This window comes from Neodiprion pinetum, chromosome 7 (assembly GCF_021155775.2).
Source record: "Neodiprion pinetum isolate iyNeoPine1 chromosome 7, iyNeoPine1.2, whole genome shotgun sequence".
Lineage (NCBI taxonomy): Eukaryota > Metazoa > Arthropoda > Insecta > Hymenoptera > Diprionidae > Neodiprion > Neodiprion pinetum.
The window spans coordinates 116,276-142,537 of NC_060238.1; the positions used below are offsets into that span (position 1 = coordinate 116,276).

At 41.2% G+C, this 26,262-nt stretch overlaps 3 protein-coding genes across 14 annotated transcripts in view; 1 reads left to right on the plus strand and 2 right to left on the minus strand.

Moving 5' to 3' along the window:
- Positions 1–25,688, plus strand: part of LOC124223783 (RNA helicase aquarius) — a 45,187-nt gene extending 19,499 nt beyond the window's left edge. Inside the window, exons 1-16 of one of the 10 annotated variants that reach the window (XR_011177597.1) lie at positions 741–1,295; positions 1,571–2,207; positions 2,681–2,859; positions 17,210–17,323; positions 17,674–17,777; positions 18,094–18,205; positions 18,274–18,487; positions 19,414–19,462; positions 19,716–19,951; positions 20,146–20,533; positions 20,620–20,868; positions 20,952–21,557; positions 22,012–23,173; positions 23,308–24,037; positions 24,556–24,978; positions 25,172–25,688. Coding sequence is in view for 1 of the 10 variants with exons in the window: in XM_069137671.1 (XP_068993772.1) it covers positions 1,209–1,295; positions 1,571–2,207; positions 2,681–2,859; positions 17,210–17,323; positions 17,674–17,777; positions 18,094–18,205; positions 18,274–18,487; positions 19,414–19,462; positions 19,716–19,951; positions 20,146–20,533; positions 20,620–20,868; positions 20,952–21,557; positions 22,012–23,173; positions 23,308–23,550 (4,380 nt within the window). In the remaining 9 variants the exon portion in view is untranslated. Of the gene's footprint in view, positions 1–740; positions 1,296–1,570; positions 2,208–2,680; positions 2,860–14,770; positions 14,867–14,899; positions 14,920–16,715; positions 16,746–17,106; positions 17,145–17,209; positions 17,324–17,673; positions 17,778–18,093; positions 18,206–18,273; positions 18,488–19,413; positions 19,463–19,715; positions 19,952–20,145; positions 20,534–20,619; positions 20,869–20,951; positions 21,558–22,011; positions 23,174–23,307 lie in introns of those variants that run through there. The other 9 variants (XR_011177599.1, XR_011177596.1, XR_011177598.1 and 6 more) reach the window with 9 other exon arrangements.
- On the minus strand, positions 3,111–14,704 carry mthl5 (G-protein coupled receptor Mth-like 5). Of its 2 annotated transcripts, XM_046636075.1 has the most exons (3): positions 14,696–14,704; positions 4,576–5,322; positions 3,111–4,406 (listed from the first exon to the last, which is right to left on the minus strand). In XM_046636075.1, exons 2-3 carry the CDS (start codon positions 5,309–5,311, stop codon positions 3,760–3,762), a joined length of 1,383 nt encoding a protein of 460 aa, XP_046492031.1. In that variant the 5' UTR covers positions 5,312–5,322; positions 14,696–14,704; the 3' UTR covers positions 3,111–3,759. The 2 variants fall into 2 exon arrangements, with proteins under 2 accessions (XP_046492031.1, XP_046492029.1); XM_046636073.1 differs by lacking the exon at positions 14,696–14,704 and having other exon boundaries at positions 4,576–6,076.
- Positions 6,305–13,659, minus strand: LOC124223796 (G-protein coupled receptor Mth2). 2 transcript variants are annotated; one of them, XM_046636082.2, is made up of 7 exons: positions 13,172–13,659; positions 12,336–12,558; positions 11,794–12,083; positions 10,141–10,219; positions 7,850–8,010; positions 7,465–7,705; positions 6,305–7,309 (listed from the first exon to the last, which is right to left on the minus strand). In XM_046636082.2, the coding sequence occupies exons 1-7, from the start codon at positions 13,185–13,187 to the stop codon at positions 7,102–7,104; spliced, it is 1,218 nt and encodes a 405-aa protein (XP_046492038.1). In that variant the 5' UTR covers positions 13,188–13,659; the 3' UTR covers positions 6,305–7,101. The 2 variants fall into 2 exon arrangements, with proteins under 2 accessions (XP_046492038.1, XP_046492037.1); XM_046636081.1 differs by lacking the exon at positions 13,172–13,659 and adding an exon at positions 12,695–12,743.
- Positions 25,689–26,262: the final 574 nt, after the last annotated feature.

Below are 26,262 nucleotides of genomic sequence, written 5' to 3' on the forward strand. Positions count from 1 at the left end.
GCATATTTGCATTGGAATCGTTACGTTATATATGTATATTCCAGTGATATAATTTCTACGCCCTGCGCCAATTTACTTCCAACTAACCGATAATGATCTTTCTCGCACATTTTTCGGAAGACTACATGGTCTTTCGTAGAAACTGTGTTAACAACAACAACACAACAGTTGATAAATGTGTCAGGTGAAATTAAATCGTATAATGTACGACCGTCCAGTTGTAGTTTCATCATCGAGCGCTATAGAAGTGACAGGAAAAAAAATCATTGATACCATTACCATGTTTTTCAATCGACGGCAAAACCGAGATTGCTATTGATACTGCAATTTCTTAGCATCTCTACATATGCCGTGAATCTATCTTAAAGTGTGCTGCTCACACTCGCGTTGAAGGTCACTCACGCAGCGGCGACTATCATCTCTACAACTTGTGTGATAACGGTCTGCTGGAAAAAGAAGAAAAAAAAAATAAATAATGAAATATAACTGACATTGGACGCGAGATGTCGAGGAGGGGAATCATTTAATATTTTTTAACACTACCGTGGGTTCATTTTATGTGTAGCGATGATAGTAATAAACTTACTATCCAGCTCAGTATGCATAGAGAATTTAAAATATCTTTTCATTTATGTTGCAGAACAAGTCAACAACTGACCTGATTTCGATGCTCATTGTCGCCACTTACTCCTTCGCCCCTTTAAGCCAGCTGTTCATGCATTATTTCCGTTCCCATATTTCGTGATTCGGTCGCTCGCGCTCATCTGATCGGAAATTGCATATTTTCTCATGGCTTGTAAAACAAACTGAGTATTTCAACTGAGGAAATGTTTCTACCCACCATTATGTCATGTGGTTCCGAAACTAGCCGACGGCGCGCCAACAATCCCCTAGAACTGAGGCGGAGTTACCCACGAACTCGGTAGTGCAAAAGAGATAAACTATAGTTGACAGCACTGTTAGCTAATTTCGGAACGCATCCGTGAGTCCATTCGTGGTGCATGGATATTCCGTGACATCACCTCCCTTGGCAGACCGTGTTTATGGCGTAGACAACAATTGTCTAATAAACCACAATCACAACCGGCGTCAACGTCTGACGATTTCATCCGTTTAATCACGGTCGTTGGTTGATCGCAGGGACGAAGTTTGTCTTGTAGGAGTTTAATTTCCTACTCTTACAGCGTTGAAATACTTCATATCTGAAAATGGAAAATCCAGCAGTTTCACTCCTCGTTAAAACTAATAATCCTGCGCCCACGGTCGATCAAATAAATGCCGACAGAATAACACAGGTAGCATAATTGTATCGTATTTTCATGAATTGTACACATGCTCGTCTTGTTCTTCATACTCTACCTCGTCGCCATAACAGAGAACGTAACCGAGGTGAATTATACATTACATAAATCATGCGCATGTAATGATACATGCCTGTGCGGTAGCGGCGAGGAGGTTATGTTGACCGGTTGTTTTGAATGCAGATATTAATTCATACGATTTCATTGGGCGGTTACAAAATATGCACTTACATATCAAGTATTCACCTGTATACGTTTCCATTTTCCAGTTGGCCAACAAATATTGGGCACCTCACACAACCAACTCACACCTCCAGTTTGATCCAGTAATCATCGAAGATATATACATACAAGAGATATGTGCTTCAAAGTTTTCAATCAGGCGCATAATGATGCTCGAATTCAGCCAATACCTGGAAAATTATCTTTGGCCAAATTATAGTACAGGAGAAACGTCACACAGTCACATGATGTCGATAGTTGTAATGCTGAACGAAAAATTTCGAGAGAGAGTCCAAGTCTGGGAAGCTTTTTCGAAGAATCCTCAACATTTTCCTGGATTTTTTCAGCAAGTTCTGGAAGCTTGTTTGAACGAGAGTACAATGGATTTTGATCTTAAAGAACAGACGGCGCTTATTGTTTTTTTGAATCATTGTTTCAATTCTATGGAAGTAGCGTTAGTGAGAAATGAAGTTAAGAGGTTGGTGTCATTGTCAATGTGGGTATCACTGCAACAGGGCAGACGTGAGTTTGAGTTTAGAAAGTTTCCCAAGTGGAGAAAATATTGGAAAATTATACAAAAGAAAGATAAGCCAGAGATCAGACAGAAGTTGGACTGGGAGCGGAGATTCCTACAGAGATTGATGGTCAAATTTATGACTATCCTGGAAACTGTACCACTCGAGGGTGAGTCTTTCTATGAGAGAGTTTTTATTCAACGGTTGAGGAGATCAGTATCGTATCTCAGAATTTTATTGGGGAACATTGCAATTCTGGAATGTAATTGCGATTATAGGGTAATTGTTTGAAATTTGGATTTGCAACCTTTAATTCTTCAAAGTCCATTTAAAGATGTAAAATGCTGATTTACTATTCCATGTTTTGTTACATTACCGTTACTGATTTTAATCCAATCTCTTCCTTACGATTGGGATGTTGATGGCATCCTTTTCTGTTTATTTTTTTTTTTTTACTGTCATTTATAATTACAACAATTTAACTGGAAATATCGTTTCTCAAACCTTGTGCGTGTTTATACCAAGTTGCCTCATAAACCCAATTTGATTGAAATTATTTTGGTCATTTAATGGGCAAGATCTTTTTTAATTACTATATTTCAGCTGATATACTTACATCGTGCCCTTTTTGCCACATTTCAGGAGCAATTTTTCCTGACAAGATACATTATTGCGAAAGGTTCTTGGAGTTGGTTATCGACTTGGAAGCTCTTCTGCCTACCAGACGTTTCTTCAACACAGTCATGGATGACAGTCACTTGGTAGTACGGTGTCAACTCTCCAACTTGGTGCAACGCCCAGAGGGAGGTCTTTTCAACCAGGTGAGTAATCTTATTCAATTTTCTCCTGTATTACCGTCAGGATGTCGTGTGTGAAAAAGCAACAAACACGGGCAATAACTTAATTGTAACAATGCTCGCACATGTTACACCTGGTATATGCTTTGCACTTTCTAGACACAAATGATTTGGTTGGTACGGTATTCCCTAAAAATAATAATCAATACTTGCTTCTTGGATTAGTCGACTACTACACGACACAAGACGTATGTACAAATACACTCTGACTTCGGTTTGCAGATTAAAAAAATTTTATTCATGTCAATTAATAGATTTAGGTATAAAGATTTGAGATCGCTGCACTAAACAAGTGAGAGCCTTAAAGTGCGTTAGTGTTCTGTAAATATTATCATTAAATATTTCAAAACAAAGGCACTGTGCAAGGTACAGAGTTACTCTTCAATCGATGAGCTTAATCCTAATACTAATTGAGAAATTCCGTTTACTTAAAAATAGATATGCTTCCTCGAAGTTGGAGTTAATTTTTTACAAAACCAGATGACGGGCTAATATATTTTATAATTTGTTTCATCAGTCTCGTGCGACGACTCAAACAGCAAAATGTATAATTAGTTAAGTACTTAGATATGGTGCGATTGCGTCAAAGGATTTGATTATACGATCGAGCTAATTGTAGGAATTGATTGAGTAGTACCCTTGGTGCTGAAATTTGCATCCTTCAAAATGATTGGATAATTTATGTGGATAATCGGCTGTTGCCGACGAAATGTTAAAATCTCTGGATTTGCATTAGTATGGTTGAATGGTAAATACTTGTCAAGTCATGGGAAAAATAGATTCAATTGTGGAATGTAGGTTTCACAAACTCGTTGACAATGAAATTATTAGTCAGCAGTAGGGACTCGGCAATGTGCGACACAGTTATCCCAGATTAATAGCTGTCATTTCTTCACCCCAATCGAGGCCCTGAGCTGTGTCACCTGGGCTGCAACAGTTGCAAGTTTTTTTCAACAAGAAGGTGACTCTTCTTTGACCGAACACGCATACATATAGAATTAGAATGGCTTGTAACAAATTTATGACAATGGAACAGTATTCCAACTCTGATCTCATCCAGGAAAGTAGGGTAAATGACCAGGCAACCCCCATAATAATAAATAGAAATACAAACATTCTGAAACTATACTTCATTTTATGGTGAATTCTGCCGTACGTGTTCATTCGTTTGATGAAATTTGTGGTCGTCGCAACGAACCATACATTAAAAATGACACTAAATGCAACGGGCGTAAAAAGAACTGCTACAGCCAGCCACCCTATGGTTTCCTGGGGGGCGTCCGGCACGTCGACTATCATTGGTTTGTTGGTGTCCAACTTGAAGTGTGAGAAAATCGCCATTGTTCCTATAACTGTGGTTAGGGACCACACATAGAGAGAGTAGTAACAGTACTTTTTTCCATCGGTCGAGCGGAGGAAAATGTTGCGTGATCTAAAAGTCTTCCATATATAGTAGCCCAAACTGCTTAACCAGAAGAACGCCGACATCAGTGACACATACATAACTACATCTGAAAGCAATAGAGTTGTTAAGTACCCTGCCACACCTATGTTTACTCAAACTATTGTAAATACGAAAGCTGGCAGACCAATACTATAGTGGCTAATACTACTAACCATTTAATTTTAATTTAATATTCATATCATACTCAGCGGATAGTACATTACTGCTGAACATACCTGCGACCAAAAAGTTCACATGACTGCCAAACTCGGGGAAAATTCTGACCATTGCCGCGCAATGATTCGCCACAAGGCATAGCATCAGACTTGTTACGATATTTCCAATCAAGTTCTTCAATTGCGGTAAGACAAAGTATACGATCGCAACGACAAGATAGCAGGCAATGGATATGGCTCGAAACGACGGATCTATAACTCGCCGCATCATGACGTTTGTATGCATGACGTTTTTCTTTATCGGCAAACACACACGTGCATAGAATGTTGTCATGTTTTCTTTGCGTAATATTGTCTTGTCAGCGCAGTAGGTTCCAAATTCATAGTCGTAGTATCTCTTGTTTTTGGCATTGTTCCGTTCACCTTCCACCAGCTCATCAGCAGTCGAGTCTGTATTGTCAAGGTTACACTGGGTGCAATGTCGCAGCTTACCAGACGAGAGGATTCGCAGTAAATCCATGTTGGGAGGGTTCGGCACGTCGTATATCTTCCACTGTCTTTCATCATTTTTACACTTTGGTAGTCCAAATTTTAATTCAAATTTTGGCTGGTCTGTTAAACCGTGTCCATCCTCGTCGGTAAATATCGGCTTCCACGGCCCTGCTCCGTGTGTGGCTTCTTTTATCGGTGTACATCGATCATCGACAATCAGTTCGTTGGATTTGCAGCACTTTCCAATTTTTATGGTAGCGACGCTACCTTCATCCGAGGATGATGCCGAGGATCCTTGATACATGGCCAAGCCAACTGTGATACGAACTATTATTAGTGTTACATGCATGACCATAATGTGCATTTCATTCAATTATATTGAATTTCAGTATCACGCGAGCCGCGGCTCCCGCTGTCGGCGCGGCTTTTTTATTCTCCTTATATCACTCGGACTTGACAGTTGTACGATTTATCGGTAATTCGTTATACCGGCCCGGATTCCTTACAGAACGTAGAACGATCACCCGTGTCGTATCCGGTTCGGTCACTCATGTCTATTCCCCGAATATGTATCCGAAAATAGCAGTCACATAAATTCGGCCATTTGATCAGATTTGTTTACCTTCGCGTTCTTTTCCACCCTTATTCGAATGTACGAAAACCCTCTGCTTTTTCGCCCACCTCTTGGCCAATAATTCCCACTTGCATGTCTCAACAGAAATGTATATTGCAGAAATGCCAAGACTAGGTTAGGTTACGTTGAGCTAGGCAAGGCCAGGCTCCTTGGGCTAGGCTAGGGTAGGCAAAGCTTGTTCAAGTTAAGTTAGGGTTGAATTAAGGTTGAACCCAGTGCTGCCAGACTCAAATAGCGGAATATACCCGTACCGTTTATAAAATCACCGATTTTACCCGCGCGCAAATTCAAAATACATGTAAACAAACAGCGCAATATAATCGCTGTAATTCGTAGCAAGAAGTAGTTATGAAGTTGATTGTTCGCGAGTTTATCGAGCTGAAAAATTCAAGATTCTGACTGAAATAAACCAATGCGAGCCGAAATTTACGCTGCGTCGCCTGTCGGAAAGCTATGCTTTTGTATTTATTTTTGGATTGTTTTCATCCTCTACAGCAATTAGTGTATCAACACAACTGTCATTCTCACGGACAGTTCAGCAAGTAGTTATCGGGTAATAAACCGACATTTCATGCTCAATTTCGGACGAAAGCTGTATATTTTTGCACATGATATTGAAATTTGCCTTTACAGTTTGAAAAAAATTTGACTACAACCCGAAACTAGATGTAATGAATAATAGTTTATTGCATTCTCTTAGAGATTGCAGATAACGTATATAATTGTAGTAAGTAATTGCCCGGCTATTCACGTGTCACCCGCGCCGGCGTAGTTTTATCTCATCGTAAGCGTCGCCACTTCCCTTTTACACTTGTAATTATTCGCATCTGTTACATCTAATATTTAATACATATTTACTGTACAGATAATATAAGGTATTTGCATTATGCATTCAGAGTAAGCTCTGTACGCAATTGCGTAAATCTATGGCACCCTATAAAGATTAACGTATATTACGTGTGCACCTAATTTAACAGATATCGCGTCAGTAATTTTTGTCGATTGTCTTCCAGAATAATCGCGTACGTTCCGCAGGTGTGTAAAAACATGTGTACATTCTCGAGACTGGTCATTTTTGTTGTATGGAAAGGTCGATTGTGATAACTGATCCTTGATCGGCATCACAAATTGAATTACGGTTGCGCACACACACACACGCGCGCGCGCGCGACACGACGCTGAGTGAACCGATCAAGTACGTTACAAACAGCCCCAAGAGAAGCTAGAGAATGTTGAAAACCGTGCAAGGACAGTGGGTCGTTCCCAATTACCTTTAAGACGCGATCTACTCCGTACGATATGAATAGGCAGGTAATTAAGCGAATCTATCATACCTAATTACGCGAATTGGTCATCGGCGTGTGCGTGCGCGCGTGCGTGTCGTGTCGTTGGGACGTTTGTAAGAATGTACGACGTCGTCACGGTAGGTACACTCTGGGTCACGATTCTCGCAGTAACGGCTAACCCGTTTGCGAGAGCTCCTGCTCCTGCTCGTCGTCCTCGAGAATCACTTCGGATTCCTCGTCCTCGCCGGCGGCCCATCTCTTTGGAAAGTTAATGCCGAACGGTTTCTTTTTTGCCAGTAGTTTTCGTACGCGTTTACGGGACGCGATCAGCAATAGAAATATTATAAAGCCTTGCAGACTGTTGATAACATCCGTCACGAGCCTGGAATTTCATGCGTTAAATACACTATGCGATTCGTAATTGTTTCAACACTTATATTATTATGTATCCGTGTCTTATATTATCAAAGTGTTCATCTTGTATTATTATATTTTTCGAAATTTATACGTGTAGCTAATAACAGTTGTTGAGCTCACCAGTATTGCAACCATTCCGATCCGGTTGTAGACGATAGTACTTCGAAGATCCAAGTAATACCCATCACCGACGCCAGTTTCAAGTAAAGCTTACATCTGAATTTCATCACGTCGAGCCTTGTTCCGCCCAAGCTTCTGTACTTGTGCCATAGCTGGTAGCATGTCAGGGAGAAGTAAACGATGTTGAGTGTCATTAGGAAGGCGACCGGGCCGTACATATAGACCCATCTTTCGTAGCTTCCTGGAAATTGTTCGGTTAATGTTGGGTGGTCGATTGTCACGGGGATCGTGTTGTTGTTGTTGTTGTAGTAGTAGTATCGGTGGCAATTTGATAACTCGCGATGCGATTGATCCGGGAAAATGGAACCGGTATTTTTAAACCCACCTGCGAACCAGCAGCTTGCTCCATCGAAACCGGGAGCCAACACAATTCCGTCGGTATGATGACCGACGATCGTGGTTGTAAGAAAAATGCTTGGTGCGCCCCAGCCGATAATGGTGTACATCCAGAAAAATATCTCGTCCTTGATCACCGTCCTTGTGAACCTGTGGCCGCAATGTATAATTACGTTTGTATCTTTGTATTATTATACAGGTACGTCGCCATACTCGCCAAAAATTCAGCAATCGACACTGCATACAATTAATTATGCGTCATAATCCCGTATTTTCATGGATATGCGTACAACGGTATGCGGGCGTTGTCATCGTCATAAGATTCATCGGATCCTGGGCGAGGGCGTGACGCGCGTTCGTAACCCACTACACATGCGAATCTGCGTATTTTGGCACATCTGTGCTGGTGATGAAAAACAATTGTGTCCTTGGTCCTGATATTGAACGAACGATTGTACCCGACGGACGTAGATGCCTGCTCCGCGTAATACGCTGATTATGTTTCCCGCATACGAATAATCCGGCATTTAAAATTGCAACTGTGTCCGGTCGTCAATTATATTCGGTAGCCCCGATAAATTTTGACGCTTGCTCTCGTTTCAAAACAGCAATGAACAAAGAACGGCGCCAACGAGGTGCATGTACATACATGCAAGTATCCGAGACAAGGCCCCGCTCGTCGCACCTCTTGCCGCTTGCCTCTTTACGTATGTAAATACATTCATACATACATGCATACATACATACATACATTTGCGCGTGCGGAAATATATATACTACTAGCCTTGATCAAGCCAGCTTCTCGGAGCGGTATTTACTGTATTCGCGAATCGTAAATGTGATTACGTCTCGCCGTCTCTGCGTAACCAAACAGTTTTTCATGTTAAATTTGCGCAGCGCAGCGAGAGGTCGAAAGGATGCTGCTGTCAATGCGCAGCCCGTACACACCACTTTTAGGTACACAGGGTACACAAGGTTCATTCGGCAACTAAATTGATCATTGTTTATGCGTTCAACTGTTTCCCCGAGTTTCGAGGATATGCGAAAAACTAGTTTCAAAAGTGCTTGCATGAATTTTGTGCGTATAGCCTCGCAGAGAAACTTGTCGCACTGTAGAGAGAAAACAAAGCAACGTGTGTGTTATCGTTTAATTATACCATGCAGACGTAGGCCTGTGGCAACGCCAAAAGTTGGAGTGAAGGAATCACATGCGGCCAATGTCTGGGCTCTTTTTAAGCATTTGATTGGTCGCTGGTCGATGGCTGAGCGATGTATCACCGTCAAGTGAACCCACTACTACATTGTAGATTCTAGTCCTATATATAGGATCATTGATTTCGGTGTATACGACGATAATTATTTACGAATCAGTGCAATATATTTTACCGGAATTTATTAAGCTTATACCTATGTAAGAGTTTATAACTGCGAGGAACTGAAAAACCTCGAAGATTGTTTCATAAGTAGATCAAATGTTACAACGTGAGGTCAAGTTCTTGTAATGAAACGCGTTAACATTAATAAGCAATTGATATAGTGAACAAAGGAAAGAAACGGTTGTTTGATAAGATAAATATAACAGGAAAATCATATTCTTCATACTCAACGCTTAATGTTTTTATTCTTTTTTTTTTTTTTTATCCATTCTCGAAAAAGAAACTTCAAGCCAGGGACGCTTAATATGAGAGTTATGCTTCTGGTTCGAAAGAAACGGATATTGGCCGCGTACGCTTCTGTCTCTTTTTACGGACCGAGCGATTTTCGGCCCGCATCCGCAGTCCGTGCTCGTATATGACTGAGTTATACGCTGATGGTTGAATTCTCAACTTGAGAGCGATATGCGGCAACAATTGTGCGAAAATCTGGCGGTAAGAGGATGATCGCGGAACGTAGTTTTCTTTCCTGCACTGTGTTTCCTCTCGTACGTCGAAAAATACCCGATAAATCGGGCGGTACATTAAAATGGGACACCCGGTATATAGAACAACCATTAGCCGCGCGGACAATGGCCATTTTAAGCAATTTTTCTCATACTGCCGGGCCAATGAAACTTGCAAGAAAACCGTCAGCCACAGGCATAGCGTAACGTTTAAGGAATTCCGTCGTCGCGGCAGTCCGGTCCCTGAATCCGGGGATGATTTTTTCATGATCCCGTACGCTATTCCAGATCTTCGACGCCCGAATTATATCTCACTGATCTCGCTTGTTTCACAAATAAGCCTATAAATCAATAGACTATGAAGCATCCTGTGGTGTGGATACTTGAAAATAAGAACTTACCAGGCCGATCTCCAAACGTTGAACGCTACCAAATTCAACCAGAAAAAGGCAGCCATGAAACAATAATACATGGTGAACGCTGAAACGAACAAACACGTATTGTTGTAACATTTAATACAATGTAATATTATAAATGGCGAGTGCAGCATATAATATAATGAAACTAATTATGCCGCAACTCTGATTATTATTATCACGTAACTCGGCTTCATTAGTTCGTTCTAAGATTAAACGTCATCACGTAATCTGATGCTTATTCCTTGTGACTTTGGCCGTGCCTCTTGCTTAAACGGACTGCCCGAATGTCACATTGCTTAGGATTCACCGCCGTGAATTTACTTTTCAATTTTTTTTGTTCGTGTGATCTACACATGGACATAAAAACGTGGATACACACGTACCCGTCTATATATTTTACTAACAATAAAATGCATCTATCTAATACCATACTTGTTACTCTCAACTGGTAATAAATGATACATGATACAATTATGATACACTTTTGCCCTCTGCTACACTTATCCATATCTTACGAGTTCGAGAGCCGTCCGCTATCTCTCATATTTAGAAGTATCGCACCAGCACGCATCGATGTGGAAATTTTCCGCGGACTTTTATTTTGCTGTAACGCGATCTTCGTTCGTACCGCATGCTGATATGTAGGGTACATACGTGTAACACAGGATTGCTTGTGGATTATTTCCGTTTAATGCCAATTTTTTTAACTGAGCCAATCAAAACTCATCTTCATCTCTACTCGTATAAAACTCAACGTCTCTCTGTCCGTCTGTTCGTATGTTCGCTTATAACTCGAGAACTACCGAATCGATTCTGATGCGAATTTTTCTGTCGATGGCCGCACCGTGCAGCCGGGTTTTAGACTCGAGACCTAAAGTTATCAAGTTTAGATCGACAGTTTTGGAGGTATAAAGATATTTGTAAGCCAAGTCAGAAGGGGATCGCACAGTTATGCGAACGCGGACCAAACTCGTACAGACAGAGGAGCGTTAAGCGGAAGAATTTCCAAGGTCGCGGCGAGCTCTGCAAAAGCGTCCGAGATAGCATACGGCCATGTTTTTACAGTTTTGACACAAGAAGTATTTGAAAATATTCGCGAACGGAGCTGTAACGGGCTGCTAACAGCAAACATGGACGTTCCAATTTCTGTTTAGCTATTTGCGTACGTAAGGTTATCCATGGAGTCACAAAGGTCCACCGAGTCAGAGGTCACATTATAGTAGATAGCGACCAAAGTTGAAAATTAGTATTTTACTGCGCCTCCAGCTAAATCTTGATGATAGACTTGAAGTTTTTGTAAAAGACCAGTCCAAGACGGTGAACCCGAAGGACGGGTATTGAAATATCTAGCTATCCGCTCGCCTATAATTCATTGGATATCACCGGGTAAATGCAGCCGCGAATTGGCATGGACACGTGTAGTTTACTATTTCTCAAAAATAAATACGATACGCGTTGGCTTCCGTAGTTGTTCGAAATTGTCTTGCCAAAAATATGGGACGACGTATGATGCCGCATGCAGTAACACGTTGCTTTGTGTGTTTATTTATTTGAACCTTAGAAAAATTTAATCTAAAATATTCTCATCCGCGGTTAGAGTGAGATTAGAGAAGCGACAGAATGTATCCGACTCACCGGTCCAGCTGCACAAAGTGTCGTCATCAGCGGCATAATCGGGACGGAGCTGTACAACCGCCAGTAGGATGTACGCCCCAAGTAGCGAGGACATGGCGCACATGAGGATTTTACCCTGTAGGTCACGTAGCTCTGGCAGGACCGCGTACACAATAAGGGTGACAAGGAGGAAGAACGCGGACAAGGTGCATAGCGTTCCGAATACCAAGGACCGCGTCATGGACAGTTTTTCGAAACAAACCACAGCTATGGATGCATTATCCATGCCCGGATGAGACGCCAGGCAAAATCTGAAAATATTATTCGTAAACGAAATCCGAAACGGCTTGAACATTTATGAAAAGTCGAATATCGTGGTACATAAATAGTATATGGTGTAAATATGCATTTACAGTTGGAGAGAGAGAGATAGAGAGGGCGGGGGGATTGAAGACGATTCGCCTCGAATACCTCGAAAGACCCACTTAAAGAGATCCCCCCAAGGTACGCGCACGTACCTCACGCTGATTTAAGAAGAAGAGAAGCTGACGATAATCACTTACCGATGCATCGGAGTAGTTGACAAACCGTCATCGTAAAGAAGCTTTTCCTCGATTATTTCGAATCTTTCAGCTAGCGAATCCAACTTGAACATCCCCGACGGACAATTCATAGGCAACAACGAACCATCGGAACAATTCGATGCGTTCAGCCATGTCGTGTTTTCGGGACAGCAGTAGTTCACCGATCGGCATGAATTTGCGTGCAGGAGGAGAATCGCAATTACTGAAGCATGGTAATATTATCGTCGGGTTATGAATCACAGACAGCTGTTGACAGTAAATGATTTCTAGTACGCATGTATCATATTTACGGGTGGGTATAACAGGGTCGAAGGGGGCTTACGAGAACTGAATCTAACCCGATAATATGAGTTTTCCTTTCTGCAAACTCATCCCGCAGCTCTACGTTGTATTGTTCCGTTCGTTTTAACTACCATACCTATGCAGACACTGACCCCCATGCCTCCACTCCGTATGTAAGGGTACAACTAAGCAGGTGGATTCTGTCCGATTCAAGGCCACCGGACACCACGAGACGTATCTATTCAACCTGCCTTGTAACAGGCGACATACGGGTGGAATTCAGGAAGCTACCCCTCCCCACGTGCACATGACATGAATACATGTGCGATAAGATGCGATATGTACAGGATTCGAATTTTATTATTACATTGCATCTTGCAATTGGATCAGGAAAGACGTAAGTCTTTCGGATCCCGTTGTCCGTATACCGCATATAGGTATGGCGGTATATGTGTATGACTACGAGAGTAGCCGGTGCGTATATAAATAATTTGCATATTGCGGTTAGTCGACTTGTGCCGGCTGCTGTTTACCTTTTGTTAACCACATCTCGAACGTTACCCTCTCGACAACTGCAGCACTATCACTTGGCAGAGTTGAGTCCGTCTTATACGCGTATACCGCGTCCTGCTACCTTTCGTCGGGACGCGCCTTCTCGATGCTACGTGCGGTATATGTACAATTATTGTCCAATTCTACGTTTACTTAAATTGGACGCGAGCACTCTCACTTCCGACACACGTGCATTTATCGATAATTCATGTGCTCATAGCACGCGCAAGCATCCTTTATATACCTAGGTAGATACGAATATACGCTTAGATTTGTCTCGGTTCCCTGAACGATGCGTATGACGCGTGTTTACTCGGTGGCGAACATGATCGACTGACGAGCATTCGTGTTTATCTCTCACTAGATTCTTTTTTCACCCAATACTCCATTAATTATATAGACTCTGAAACTGCCCACGTTCTTCCGTTGATATTTTCATATCAAACTTTCGAGCAACACGTGCGGGTATATTGCGGGGGAACTTGAACAATTCTCAGAGCAACTTCCAGACATCAAAAATCATATTTCACCATAATTATGATATCTGTATATAGACAATGCGCGTGCAGAATTTTGAGTGTTTCGCAAGCGACAGATCTCTGCATTACCTTCGTTTAGAAGACATTCACTTATTAAACGTTTGCTAACAATTCCTCGAACTGACCTCCCTAGTCAGGCTTATCGCAAGGTTATCAGTGGTAGAAAAATTAGGTAAGAAGTTTCTTCCAATCGTAAGAATTCCAATTTCCTATTTTGGGCGGGCAAAGAGCGCGTTTGGAAACCGAATAAGAGGTAGCGTGAATGTTTCGATGATTTGTGGAACGAATCTTGAAATGTATAGTTTTGTTGAAAAAAATTTGACACTCTTACCCAAAGATACTGGCCAATGTTAAATGTATGATTTGCAATATTCAGAATACAAAAAAATCGTTGAATATGTATATTTTTTTCACAAACTGAATATATTTTCGGAAACATTGTACTTCTTCACCGCATGTCCTCATATTTAAGTGAAAATCGAAGGTTGCAAGGTCGCCAGATGGTCGAATTGGTACGTAATGACCCTATATACCTCGTTGTCGCATTACAATACCTGCACCTCCCGTGTAACGCGGCGCATACGTTACTCGAGGCATAAGTCAGAAGCGACAGACCTGCTTTTGCAACTGGTAGATTATTCCCCGAGAGTTCGCAGTTTCGTCGTTTCGAAGATCCGCGGTTCTACAAACAGTCCGTACCGGATCGGCCGTTCGTACAGGCGTAACCGGCGCGGTATGGCACACCTCTCCCCGACCAATTGTATCCTTGAACTGTGATCGGCCTTCGTACCTTATTACACCTGTATTATTAACGACAACTTGTTGTACGCGCGTACAGCGACCGCACAGCTATTATGTATCGTTGTAGAACTATAATGTTATTATATGTCGGACGAAGCTGTTCGCCCTGCGTTATAGATTGGTATGATCATAGAGTAAGTATATTATATTATAATTGATGTATACCGACGGACGCACCACCTATCGCGAAGAGATCGAAACTCTTACTGGTTTATTATTTTGTATACTCTTCTCGTCGCGGCTCATCCAGCTCAGATGGGCGAGAGACCCGGGCTTGGAATCCGATTGCAGCGAAGGACGGAGTGTGCGGGGCCGGGAGGGCGACCACTCGACGAGGTGGGGTTGATAAGGTTCTCCTGATCCGCGACTCCGGCGTCCGAGTTACAGAGGTCGGAATAACAGAAACTTGAGCTTCGATGACCCGCGTGTAGGATTTAACATCACCTTCAAAATTAACTTCCCACCGCATGCTGTCGTCGTAATACCATCGCCTACCTGTATAATTGCAATGTATCCATTATAGTATAACAAATTTACGGTTTACGGATCAGCCTGTGCATAAGCCTGCTCCGCCAAAGTGCGTAGATCCGGATCGCATGGCCTGTGGCGCATAAATTTTGGTTCCGCCGATGGGGCTTGTTGTCAAATAGGCGTGGTACTTAATTTTATGGAATACACTATGGCGCCAAAAACTGGATTTCGAATTAATATTTTCTTTCGGAAGTGAAAACATCTGTGACGAAAATTTTTAATCCCTGTGTTTTTACAACGTTTTTTCGGCAAATTTTAATTCAGCATAATCTTGCGTACGTATTTCTCTTCGCCGCTAAAAATAGTTGAAAATATTCCCTGAATTTCCTTGGTCAGATTACGGATTTTTCACCAAATGAAAGTCGAATATATAGTACCAATTCGAGTATCGAATAAGAATAACTTCGAGTCTATCGGTATTAAAGAACACGGTTACTATGTACAAACGTGTTGTATTTTCATGCGGACCCGAGCTCGCGGTGAAAAAATTGCTGTTGGAAATTGGCTTCTTCACGAGAAAGCTCTATTTTTTCCTCGTTCCGCACGACCTAGAAATTTCCTGGTATTCCCTGACCAGTGACCACCGTGTCATAGATTGCAGATAAACCGGCGAAACAAGTTCAAGTGACACTGAGATTAACACGTTAAGCGTGGCGTTGCTGCCTGGGGATCGGCTGTGAATTTTGCGTTCATGCGGCGTCGCGGCCGGTCCCTGGAGACTGGCAGAGAATGGACCGCCATGCACCCTTAACGGAAAGCACAGAAAAATCGGCCCCGTGCACATTAAGTGTTAATATACAAAGAATTTGATGATGCGGCTATTCGTTCAAGCTAAATTTGAATTCCACGCGATTTTTCAGGCGAAGGCGTTGCGCCGTACAAGCCTCGAGCTCGAAGGTTAAAAAATGTTTTTGTATATGCATTTCCTGCGAACCGATTCCCACATGCCTCTTAATTATCACGCATAAGTACTGCAAGAACGTGTAGTATCAACCGCTGTTGCGCTACTGAAAAATCCGGCATTTCGCACGATGGAAGCGAATCGTAGTTATAATAATAATATAATCGCAGTATGAGGAGTATTGTCTATCGCCGCAGTACGAACGTAGGTATAACAGATGTGTACCGTTAGTCCGTTGATAACGCTATTTCTTGTCAATCTTCATCGGTGACATCTGTTTTTCTCGTGCTTTGATCATCAGGGATTCCGATCCGGATGTTGCGATGACGTATTTACGTTATTTCCATTCGATATCATCGCATGAATACTCGTAATGCGCCGTATCGCATCATACGTCCCTCTGCGCACGTGATGCAAATTATTATTTACTCTCGCACGTTGCCTATTCATTATTCCATAGGGGTATCGAATCGATTATTTACGTAAAGTACAGCCTGTTGAACTGTCGATTATCAACAGAGTACATTCGCACTCATCTGTGAGAGGAAAATAACGGTCGTCAAAGCAAGGGAGAACACGGGGAAGAGGAATATTATCGTGTCGATTATTATATGAGATGCATATACTCACTGCATGTATTATAACAAAATTATATACAGCTAGTTGCAGGACGCAGGGCGCAGGGGTGTAGAAACGTGTATAGGGTACGGATAAGTCAGCTTGGGGCAACGACGGGTAGAACTTGGCCCTCTTATTCGTCATTTCACGATGACAATCTGGAAGGTAATCTAATCTCGAGTGAAAAACGACAACACCTGACCATGAGTCGATATACCTACCGCGGTAGACCGGCGTCAAATCGGACCTCCTTCGTTATTTCGAATCCATCGCATTGATGATATATACCTCGCTCTCTTTCTCTCTCTCTCTCTCTCTCTCTATATATATATATATTTCAATTCATATTATATATATATATATCTATATATGATATGAATTATACAACTAAATGAGCGGTATAAATAGAAATTAACTTATATATATAAGATTGGTTGAACTTATATTTCTATTTATACCGCTCATTTAGTTGTATAATTCATATCGCGGTCGTGTATGGCGTGTATGATGTATTTTAGGTAATTGATATCATGCATGCGGCATACTTCTAGCCTTGCGGGTATGGTATGTAATTCCACGCATGAGTTTATCGAATTTGCTGTAACATTGGATTTATTCTTTGGTTTCAGCTTTTGGAGATGCTCAAGTTTTATGCAAGATTCGAGATAAGCGAAGAAACCGGCGATCCCCTCACTGACCATGATATGACGCAGTTGCATTATACAAAAATCACCTCACTGCAGGTAAAAATCAAATTAATTCCAAAATGTTAAATCTTGTTACAGACCGGTGCTGTATAATTACCACTCACCTTCTACGTGTAATGCAAGTACTCTAATTATACGACGGTCGACATTGGTGTGTTCTCTGTAAAAATCGAGGGACCACGAACGTGTTACTTTGTTGTTACTCAACAGAATTTTTTCTCATTGCATGAATGCGATAAAATTAATTTAGTCAGGTATAGAATGTTAATTAATTGTTGGATTTTCCGTAAAATTGGTTAAAAATATTGGCGTAGCCTCAGGACGTTAACGTCGACACGTTACAACAAGCTGCACATTTCTAACAGTGCCGATTGCTATTATTTCAGAAAGCTGCCTTCGCCAAGTTTCCTGATCTGCGGAGCTTTGCACTTGCAAATGTAGCCAGTGTTGATACCAGAGAGGCACTCTATAGACATTTTGGCACCTTGAGGTATGACATGATAGGGTGAAACCGCCAATTAATCGGAATTCATACAAATTCACTTCAGCATACTTATGCCGATCCACCGTGGGTTATATCTGGTTCAAGATATTATGCAGTTCGTTCATTGGCGCTCTTACCCTGTTAGTTATTGTCCGTTTATGCGGATTTCACTAATATCACAAAATGTATGAATATACGTAGGTTTACGCGGTCCTTTACTTTTACTTCCCATTCTTTCATTCATTTATTGATGTCCTAACGTCACTATTCTCGTCATTTTTACCGCCATTTCCTTTATAATTATTTGATTATTTTTACACAGTCAGGAGAAGCTGAGATCGATTGCCACATACCTGAACCTTGTCCCGCCGGAAGAGCGAGAGGTTGATGAAAATTGGTATCGATTGGATCTGGGCTTTCTTCGGGAATTACTGGTAAGCTTGAAAAGTGATAAATAATTGAGCAGATCGTAATCGATATTGTGTGACGTGAATGTTGGCAGATTTCGAGGCACGAGCGTCGAGCATCGCAACTTGAAGAATTGAACGAGATGCCGCTATACCCGACGGAGGAGGTTGTCTGGAACGAAAGTATCGTGCCCACGGAATATTTCTCCGGCGAAGGCTGCCTGGCATTGCCGAAACTGAATCTTCAGTTTCTCACGCTTCACGACTACTTGCTGAGGAATTTCAATCTCTTCAGGCTCGAATCAACGTGTACGTATGGGGCTTTCCACGTGAAATCGCACAAGATTTCAAAGTAGAATTTTTGATTTGCTATATTCGTTTTCTTATTTCAATTTACCTATTCCAAGGACGAATCCTGATTTTTTCCCAAGTTTTTCAACTCAATTTGTTCCTCGGTTGCGAAATTTCAAAAAATTTCCTGCTTCAACTTTTCAAATGCATGTGACTAGAGAACGAAAAGAGATATTGTCGAAATTTAAAACACCTGGTGTTTGACTTGAATCACAGATTTATTAAAAAATATCTAAAGATTTGATTTCATTAAAATCAGCGACTTATTTGAATTATGATAAATAATTTGTTCTTCGGAATGACAGTCATGTTTTATTTTCCCATAAAAAATATCCTGACAAGTTTTGGTTTTTTCATGAATTTGAAGCCTAGTATCGGCCCATAATGATATGTGGCTTAAAATAATGAAAAGATTAACAGTTTTCTGGATATTTTACACAAAAAAATAAAACGCGACCATCGTGTAAGAAGTGAATTTTATTTGTTAATTGAAGTACGTTGGTGATTTTGAAGAGACAAAATTTCTATGACTTTTCTCGTAAATCTGTTATTCAAAACGTGAACAACGTATTCGAATTTTGTCAATATCTCTTTTCATTCTCAGTTATGTCCATTTGAAAAGTTAAAAGTGAAAACTTTTGTTGCAAATTTGTAACTAAAGTACAAATTGAAATAAAAATTTCAAAAAAATCATGATTGTTACTTTAAATTGATGTGTTGAAATAAAGGGGAAAAATTTATGTAAATAAAGAATCGAACTTTGAATCCTGGCCGATTTCACGTGGAAAGCCCCGTATACATGCGGCACATGCTGGATTTCAATTTTTCGATTTTAAATGTACTACGATTTGTAGTTGCATATAATGTATAATTAATTATTTCAGATGAAATCAGGCAAGATATCGAGGACTCGGTCAGCAGGCTCAGTCCATGGTGAGTGCATTACTAATTACATTGCATGCATGATTCAATTGTGATAGGTGCGCAATTTTTTTGTCATACGATGGCGTCAACAAAACTTAGCGGGCCGATGTCATGACTAATAATTAATTTCAGCCGAGACCAAGTTTTTTGAATTCGATCCATTGCTTTTCCTTAATGTTGGAACGATTATTCTACGTGCGATTAGTTCTTGTATTGTTGCACTCCACTTATTTCAACGTTGTGTGTACAACGTATTATACAGGCGTGCGGAGGATGGCGGCGTGTATTACGGTGGATGGGCCAGAATGGCACAGCCGATAACTCAGTTTGCCGTTGTTGAGGTTGCTAAGCCGAATATCGGGGAGAATAGGCCGTCGCGCGTAAGAGCCGACGTCACTGTCAATCTGAGCGTGAGAAAGGAAATCAAGGCAGAGTGGGAAAACCTGAGGAAACACGATGTTTGCTTTTTAATATCAATCAAACCTCCTAATACCATCGGTGAGTGATTTTGATATATTGCTGCCCGGACGAGTATGCATGCGTATGTTGTAACGCTAGCATAGAAACGCCCGGCCGCAAATATGTTTATAATTTACGTAATATTCATATGAACGAACGTGCAGCCTCGGAATGCTCGCACGGACCAGATACCGGTATAAACATCTGCGATTTACCATAGAGACGCCTTCCAGGAACGAAATACAGTCACAAACTGCCGTTTGTACCCCAGGTTGGTTTGACAACCGTACGGGGGTGCGAGATTGAGGGCATGCTAGATTCGAATGGTCGGGTGATCGAGGATGGTCCTGAACCAAGGCCTGTACTCCCCGGCGAGAATCGCACTTACCGTGTTTGGCTGGACTCTAATCAATACCGCATTGATATGGATAACGCGAGCCATGGCAGAGAGGATGTGTATGAAGGTTTCAACATAATCATGAGGCGGAAGCCGAAGGAGAATAACTTCAAAGCTGTCCTAGAGACGATCAGGGAATTGATGAACACCGAGTGTGTTGTACCCGATTGGCTTCACAATATAATATTAGGATACGGGGATCCCGGAGCTGCCCAATACGCAAGGTAAGAAACAAAATCCAAAAAATACTCGTACAGTATATTGCACGCTATATTTGTGATATTATTTTCGTTTTTCTCTCTGTTTGTAGAATGCCCGATGAGATCGCAGTAATGGATTTTAACGACACGTTTCTAGACATAGATCATCTCCGAGCAAGTTTTCCGGGGTATGAAATTAAAGTTGAAATCACCGAAGAAGAGAAATTAGTTCGGCCGTTTCGACTAACGTTTGAGGAAGTCTTATGCAAGCAGAACAACCAATCGGATAGAAAAGTGATCATGGTCGAACCACACGTACCGCCAAGTCGCGGCCCCTACAAGGCCAATGAGCCCAAGAGGTGAGGCATTAATGAATACTCACGGAGGTATTTTCATTGCAACGGTTCGCAATATTTCTGTCATTTTCTTTTGCTGTTCTCAGAAACCAAATACCGTTCACACCAACGCAAGTAGAGGCGATCCGCGCAGGAATGCAGCCAGGGCTGACGTTAGTCGTCGGTCCGCCGGGGACCGGAAAGACGGACGTTGCCGTGCAAATTATATCGAATTTATACCACAACTTTCCCAATCAAAGGACATTAATAGTCACACATTCCAATCAGGCATTGAATCAGTTGTTTGAAAAAATCATGGCCTTAGACATAGATGAGAGGCATCTGCTCCGTTTAGGTCACGGCGAGGAGGCGCTTGAAACCGAAAAAGACTTCAGCCGATACGGTAGGGTCAACTACGTTCTGGCAAAACGTCTGGATCTTCTCATGGAAGTTCAAAGGCTTCAGGAGTCTCTTAATGTAAAAGGAGACGTTGCGTACACGTGCGAAACTGCTGGACACTTCTTTATGTACCAGATACTTACTAGGTGGGAGCGCTTCAACGGAAGAATCAAGCAAAGATCGGGAAGCAATCCCTCGCCTAACATGGTTTCACAAGAGTTTCCATTCCACAAGTTCTTTGACAATGCACCACAGCCTCTCTTCAAGGAAAGATCTTACAGCGAGGATATGGAAATTGCCCAGGGTTGTTTCAGGTAAATTATTTTCATTCATTTCCCCACTCTTCCATGGTGGTCAAATTACGAGCGTATTACTGTTACGTTACTTCGCTATATTGGACCCTAGCATTCTCATCCGTCACTGACAATTCATTGCGCTAATATGACTGCAATTTTTGAGTAAAAATTTTCTCAATAATACGGCGTTGTGCTTTTGAGGGGATAATACGGTCTTGTAAATTTAATTTACAGACGTTTTTCTGTAACATTCTTATAAATAATATACGATATTTAGACCAGGTGTATTATGTTTTAAATGAATATCTATCACCAATAAGGTTGCAGATGTGACTTCCAATCTTTTGTCGTGGATTTGAAAACGACATTTGTATTCACACGTGCATATTGCGGCTTCTCCAAGTTATTGAAATTTATAGAAAAATGATGCAAATCGATGCAATCACTGTAACAGTTTATGGGATTCTGGCAGATATGTGGAGAGGATGTTCGCTCAACTTGAGGAATTCCGTGCGTTCGAATTGCTCAGATCAGGGCTGGACCGTTCAAAGTATTTACTCGTGAAAGAAGCGAAGGTAATCGCAATGACTTGTACGCACGCAGCGCTCAAGCGACGGGAACTTGTCGACATGGGATTTAAATACGACAACATCCTTATGGAAGAGTCCGCCCAGATATTGGAAATCGAGACCTTCATACCACTGCTGCTTCAAAACCCCCAAGATGGTTACAATCGTTTGAAGCGTTGGATTATGATCGGCGACCACCACCAGTTGCCCCCTGTCATTAAAAACATGGCCTTCCAAAAATATTCAAATATGGAGCAGTCTTTATTTGCAAGGTTCGTCAGGCTTGGTGTTCCTACCGTCGATCTTGACGGCCAAGGTCGCGCCAGACCAAGTATATGCAATCTCTACAACTGGCGGTACAAAAAGCTGGGTAATCTGTGTCACGTCGAGCGTAGTCCTGAATATCTTATTGCCAACGCTGGGTTCTTATTCGACTTTCAACTCATTAACGTTGAAGACTTCAACGGCGTTGGCGAGAGCGAACCGAGCGCTTATTTCTATCAGAATCTTGCCGAAGCTGAGTACTGCGTCGCAGTATTCATGTACATGCGCCTTTTAGGATACCCAGCTGACAAAATCAGCATACTAACCACCTACAATGGACAGAAGCATTTAATACGCGACGTAATAAACATCAGGTGTGCTAACAACCCGTTGATAGGACGACCAAACAAAGTGACCACTGTTGACAAGTATCAGGGTCAACAGAACGACTACATACTGTTGTCGTTGGTGAAAACACGAGCAGTTGGTCACTTGAGGGATGTCAGGCGGCTGGTAGTGGCAATGTCGCGAGCTCGGCTTGGTTTATATGTCTTTGCCAGGGTCGCCTTATTTAAAAACTGCTTCGAACTTACACCCGCGTTCGACCAGCTAATGCAGCGACCCCTTAAATTGCATATTCTTCCTAGCGAAATGTATCCAGCACAAAGACTTAATGAAAGCTTGGCAGCATCAGTTAACCTTTTGCCCGAGGCTGTCGTCATCAAAGACATGCCCCACATGGCAAAATTCGTCTATGATTACTATATGGACAAAGTTAGCACCATGAAAGCACAGACACACGTAAGTTAAACAGTATTTTTTAAAAACAACTACTTAAGAACATGGAAAGCAGAGGAAATTCAAAAAAATATCACCCAAACGCTTTTTTCTCTTTTATATTTTTTAACGCTTGTCTTGATTTAATATCCATGCAGGGTGCAAAACAATGGCAAGAACCTGGTACAACGGGCCGCATCGCTAGCCCCACACATCACATTTCTGCACATCCTGGTGCCGATGATGACACTGATGACGAAGATGAACAAGCTCGAATTCAGTTAAGCGATGACTGCGCTGATGAAAAGAAACTATCGGGAGATGTAGAAAAGCCGAAGCCAATTCAAAATTTGCTTGAGGAATCAACGGACGATCATTCGAGCGCTTCTCACGAGAAATGACGGACAAGACAATCTGATTCTACGTTTTCTTTTTCTTTTTTGATGGAACAAGTAATGTGCTGCTTGGATCGAAAAATTTTACCAATTTTTTATTAATCATGACCCTTGATTTACACGAGCTGTAATATCTCATTCTTTCGATTTAGTAAGGATGTACTACGAAACACATGATCCTTTGGCGAAAGTTAGACATGCCAGATCTAACCGAAAGAACATGATCCCTGAGATTTGTATGCAGGTTCACCACAGTAAACGATTAATAATCAACTGCAATAACGACCACATGTATACCATCGTTACTTTACACGCTTTTCTGTATTATAAAATCTTTTGTAAATTACTCCGTATACTTACAAAATATTAAATTGCATTTAAACACAGATTTACAGAATGCCCCCTACGCGTGTTTGAAACGCTGTACAGACCTCTTTTATCGACCTAAACCAATTGCATGAATTCCCATGTTGCCGCAATCTACGATTTGAAAGTATGTACCTAAGAGCTGAAATGAATTAATTTTTGCCCTAAGCATTACGAAAGGTAGCCTAAAATTTTGGTTATTTTTAATCCAATTTCGGTGAATTTTGCAATATGCTAGAATATATTTATTCAGAAGCCGTATTAAGGTAATTTTGCGCTTAAAGTGAATTGTGCGTTGTCTCTAGTCGTTGCAAATAACGGATCCAAATTGACACCGGAAAAGGCAAAAACACTTTGTATTTTGTCAAATTTTCACTCATGTTGGTCCTGTCTTGTCCCAGATGCTTTTGTGTTCTTGAAGTCCATCTTGTAGGAAAGTGGACCCGCGGAGTGATTGGGAGACACAAGGAGAATGTCTGAAAATATCGCGAAAGTAGTAACTCCATTCGAATGAATTTTGATTCAAGGGGTTCGAATAGAATACAAGAATATTATGACCAACAAATTATTAGTTGATTAAATGTCTACTGAATCTTCTCCATAAAACTTTAGATGTGCATCGAATTTATGACTCCTTTCTTTCAGGTCCGTTCTGCATGCCACTCCGAAATTCCTGCTAAATTATGTGTGAGTAATAAAGTGATGAGAAAAACCCGGTGAAAACCATGACTAACATTTGACATGCGCCAAATTGGAGGCAATCGTTATAGCACGGAATGATTAAATCATACATATGAGTTGCACGCTCTATCCAGCAAGTATTGGGGCATGCACTAGGACACACAGCGTCAATATCACAATGATTCGATTCATCGATCCCTGTTTTCAAGCAACCTCCTCCGTTCAGATATTCTTCGCATACCAGAAGCAGTTTGACGCTAAAATTTCTGCGATTCCATTAATTGTGAACAGAAGAGGCTTATATTGATCAAACTTGATGCGTTGCCCTGAAACGCATGAAACTGATCAAAAAGAGCGCAGTACCAACGGCAGACAAAAATTACGATGGTAAACTTTCGTTTTCAGGCTGTGACTTTTGATCCGTCGATCGCAGCGTATTGGGACTGCGCCCAATCGATTTCTCTGGCAAAATTACGTCGAAATAGTGCATGAAAGAATTTATTCCAACACTTTTCAAAATCGCGAAAATTTTCGCCAAAAATGCAAAGGGGTTAACCTTACTTTTTCTTCATTTTTGCAGCCGAAAAATTTTGGTCTCAGATTCGATCTAAATGACCCTTTCCTGACTAATTGGACCCCCAGGAACACAGAAAACACACCAAAAAGAGCGTCGGACTAACAGCAGAGAATTTGAGAAGAAAATGCGCAGGAATCTAATTATTTATTCGTTCATCCTAATACATCTTACATTAAATAGTAACAATACAATATCATACACTTCGTTCTCCGTATGGAGCCGTTGCATTTGTACCCAGGCCGGAGCCTGAACTCTACTTACTTAAATACTACAAGAATAACTTTCTCATATAAAATTTTTCATATTTTGCCTAAGGTTACATACATTGTGCTAATTTTTCCTTATATAATAGTCACATTTTTTGTGTGATGTGTAACGATTTTTTTGCATTTCTTTTTATCTTAAACACTAATATAAATATTACCAAGTAAATAGAAGCACTATACACTGACATCAGAACACTTGTACTACGATTTGGGGGTATTGAATAAATTGCAGATATTTCTTGTGTGATGAGTAATCATTTTTTTGCGTTTCTTTTTATCTTTAATACTAATCCTACTAAGCAAATAGAAACACTATACACTGACATCAGAACAATTGTACACGGTTTTGACGTATTGAATAAATTGCAACTGAAACTTTAAACCTGAGTATGTGATTCAGTTTTTTTCTCCCCTTCAAAATGTGGGAGCAAATTTTTGTTTGCGTCTTCAGACTGTGCGCAATCGATTACTCCCAAAAAATTACGTCGATGTAGTAAATTGAAGTGTTGATCATAAGTTTTCTTAACCAAGCAGGCATGACTCACAGCGTCGACATCACAAGCAATCAATCGACCAGTCCCTTTTCTTCAAACGACCTCCTCGGCTTGGATGTGGTCCTGATACCAAAAGTAATTTTTCGTTGAAATTTCTCCGATTCGCTTAGTTCTAATAGGAACTGGCGCGGAAATTTGAGATCTCATGCCGTCTCAAGCAAGCATGCATGCCTTCAGTCACACAGCGTCGACATCACATGCAGTCAATCAGTCAATCAATGTGTCCCTGTCTTTAGAAGAACTCTTCGGTTCTCCTGCGCTCCTGATACCAAGA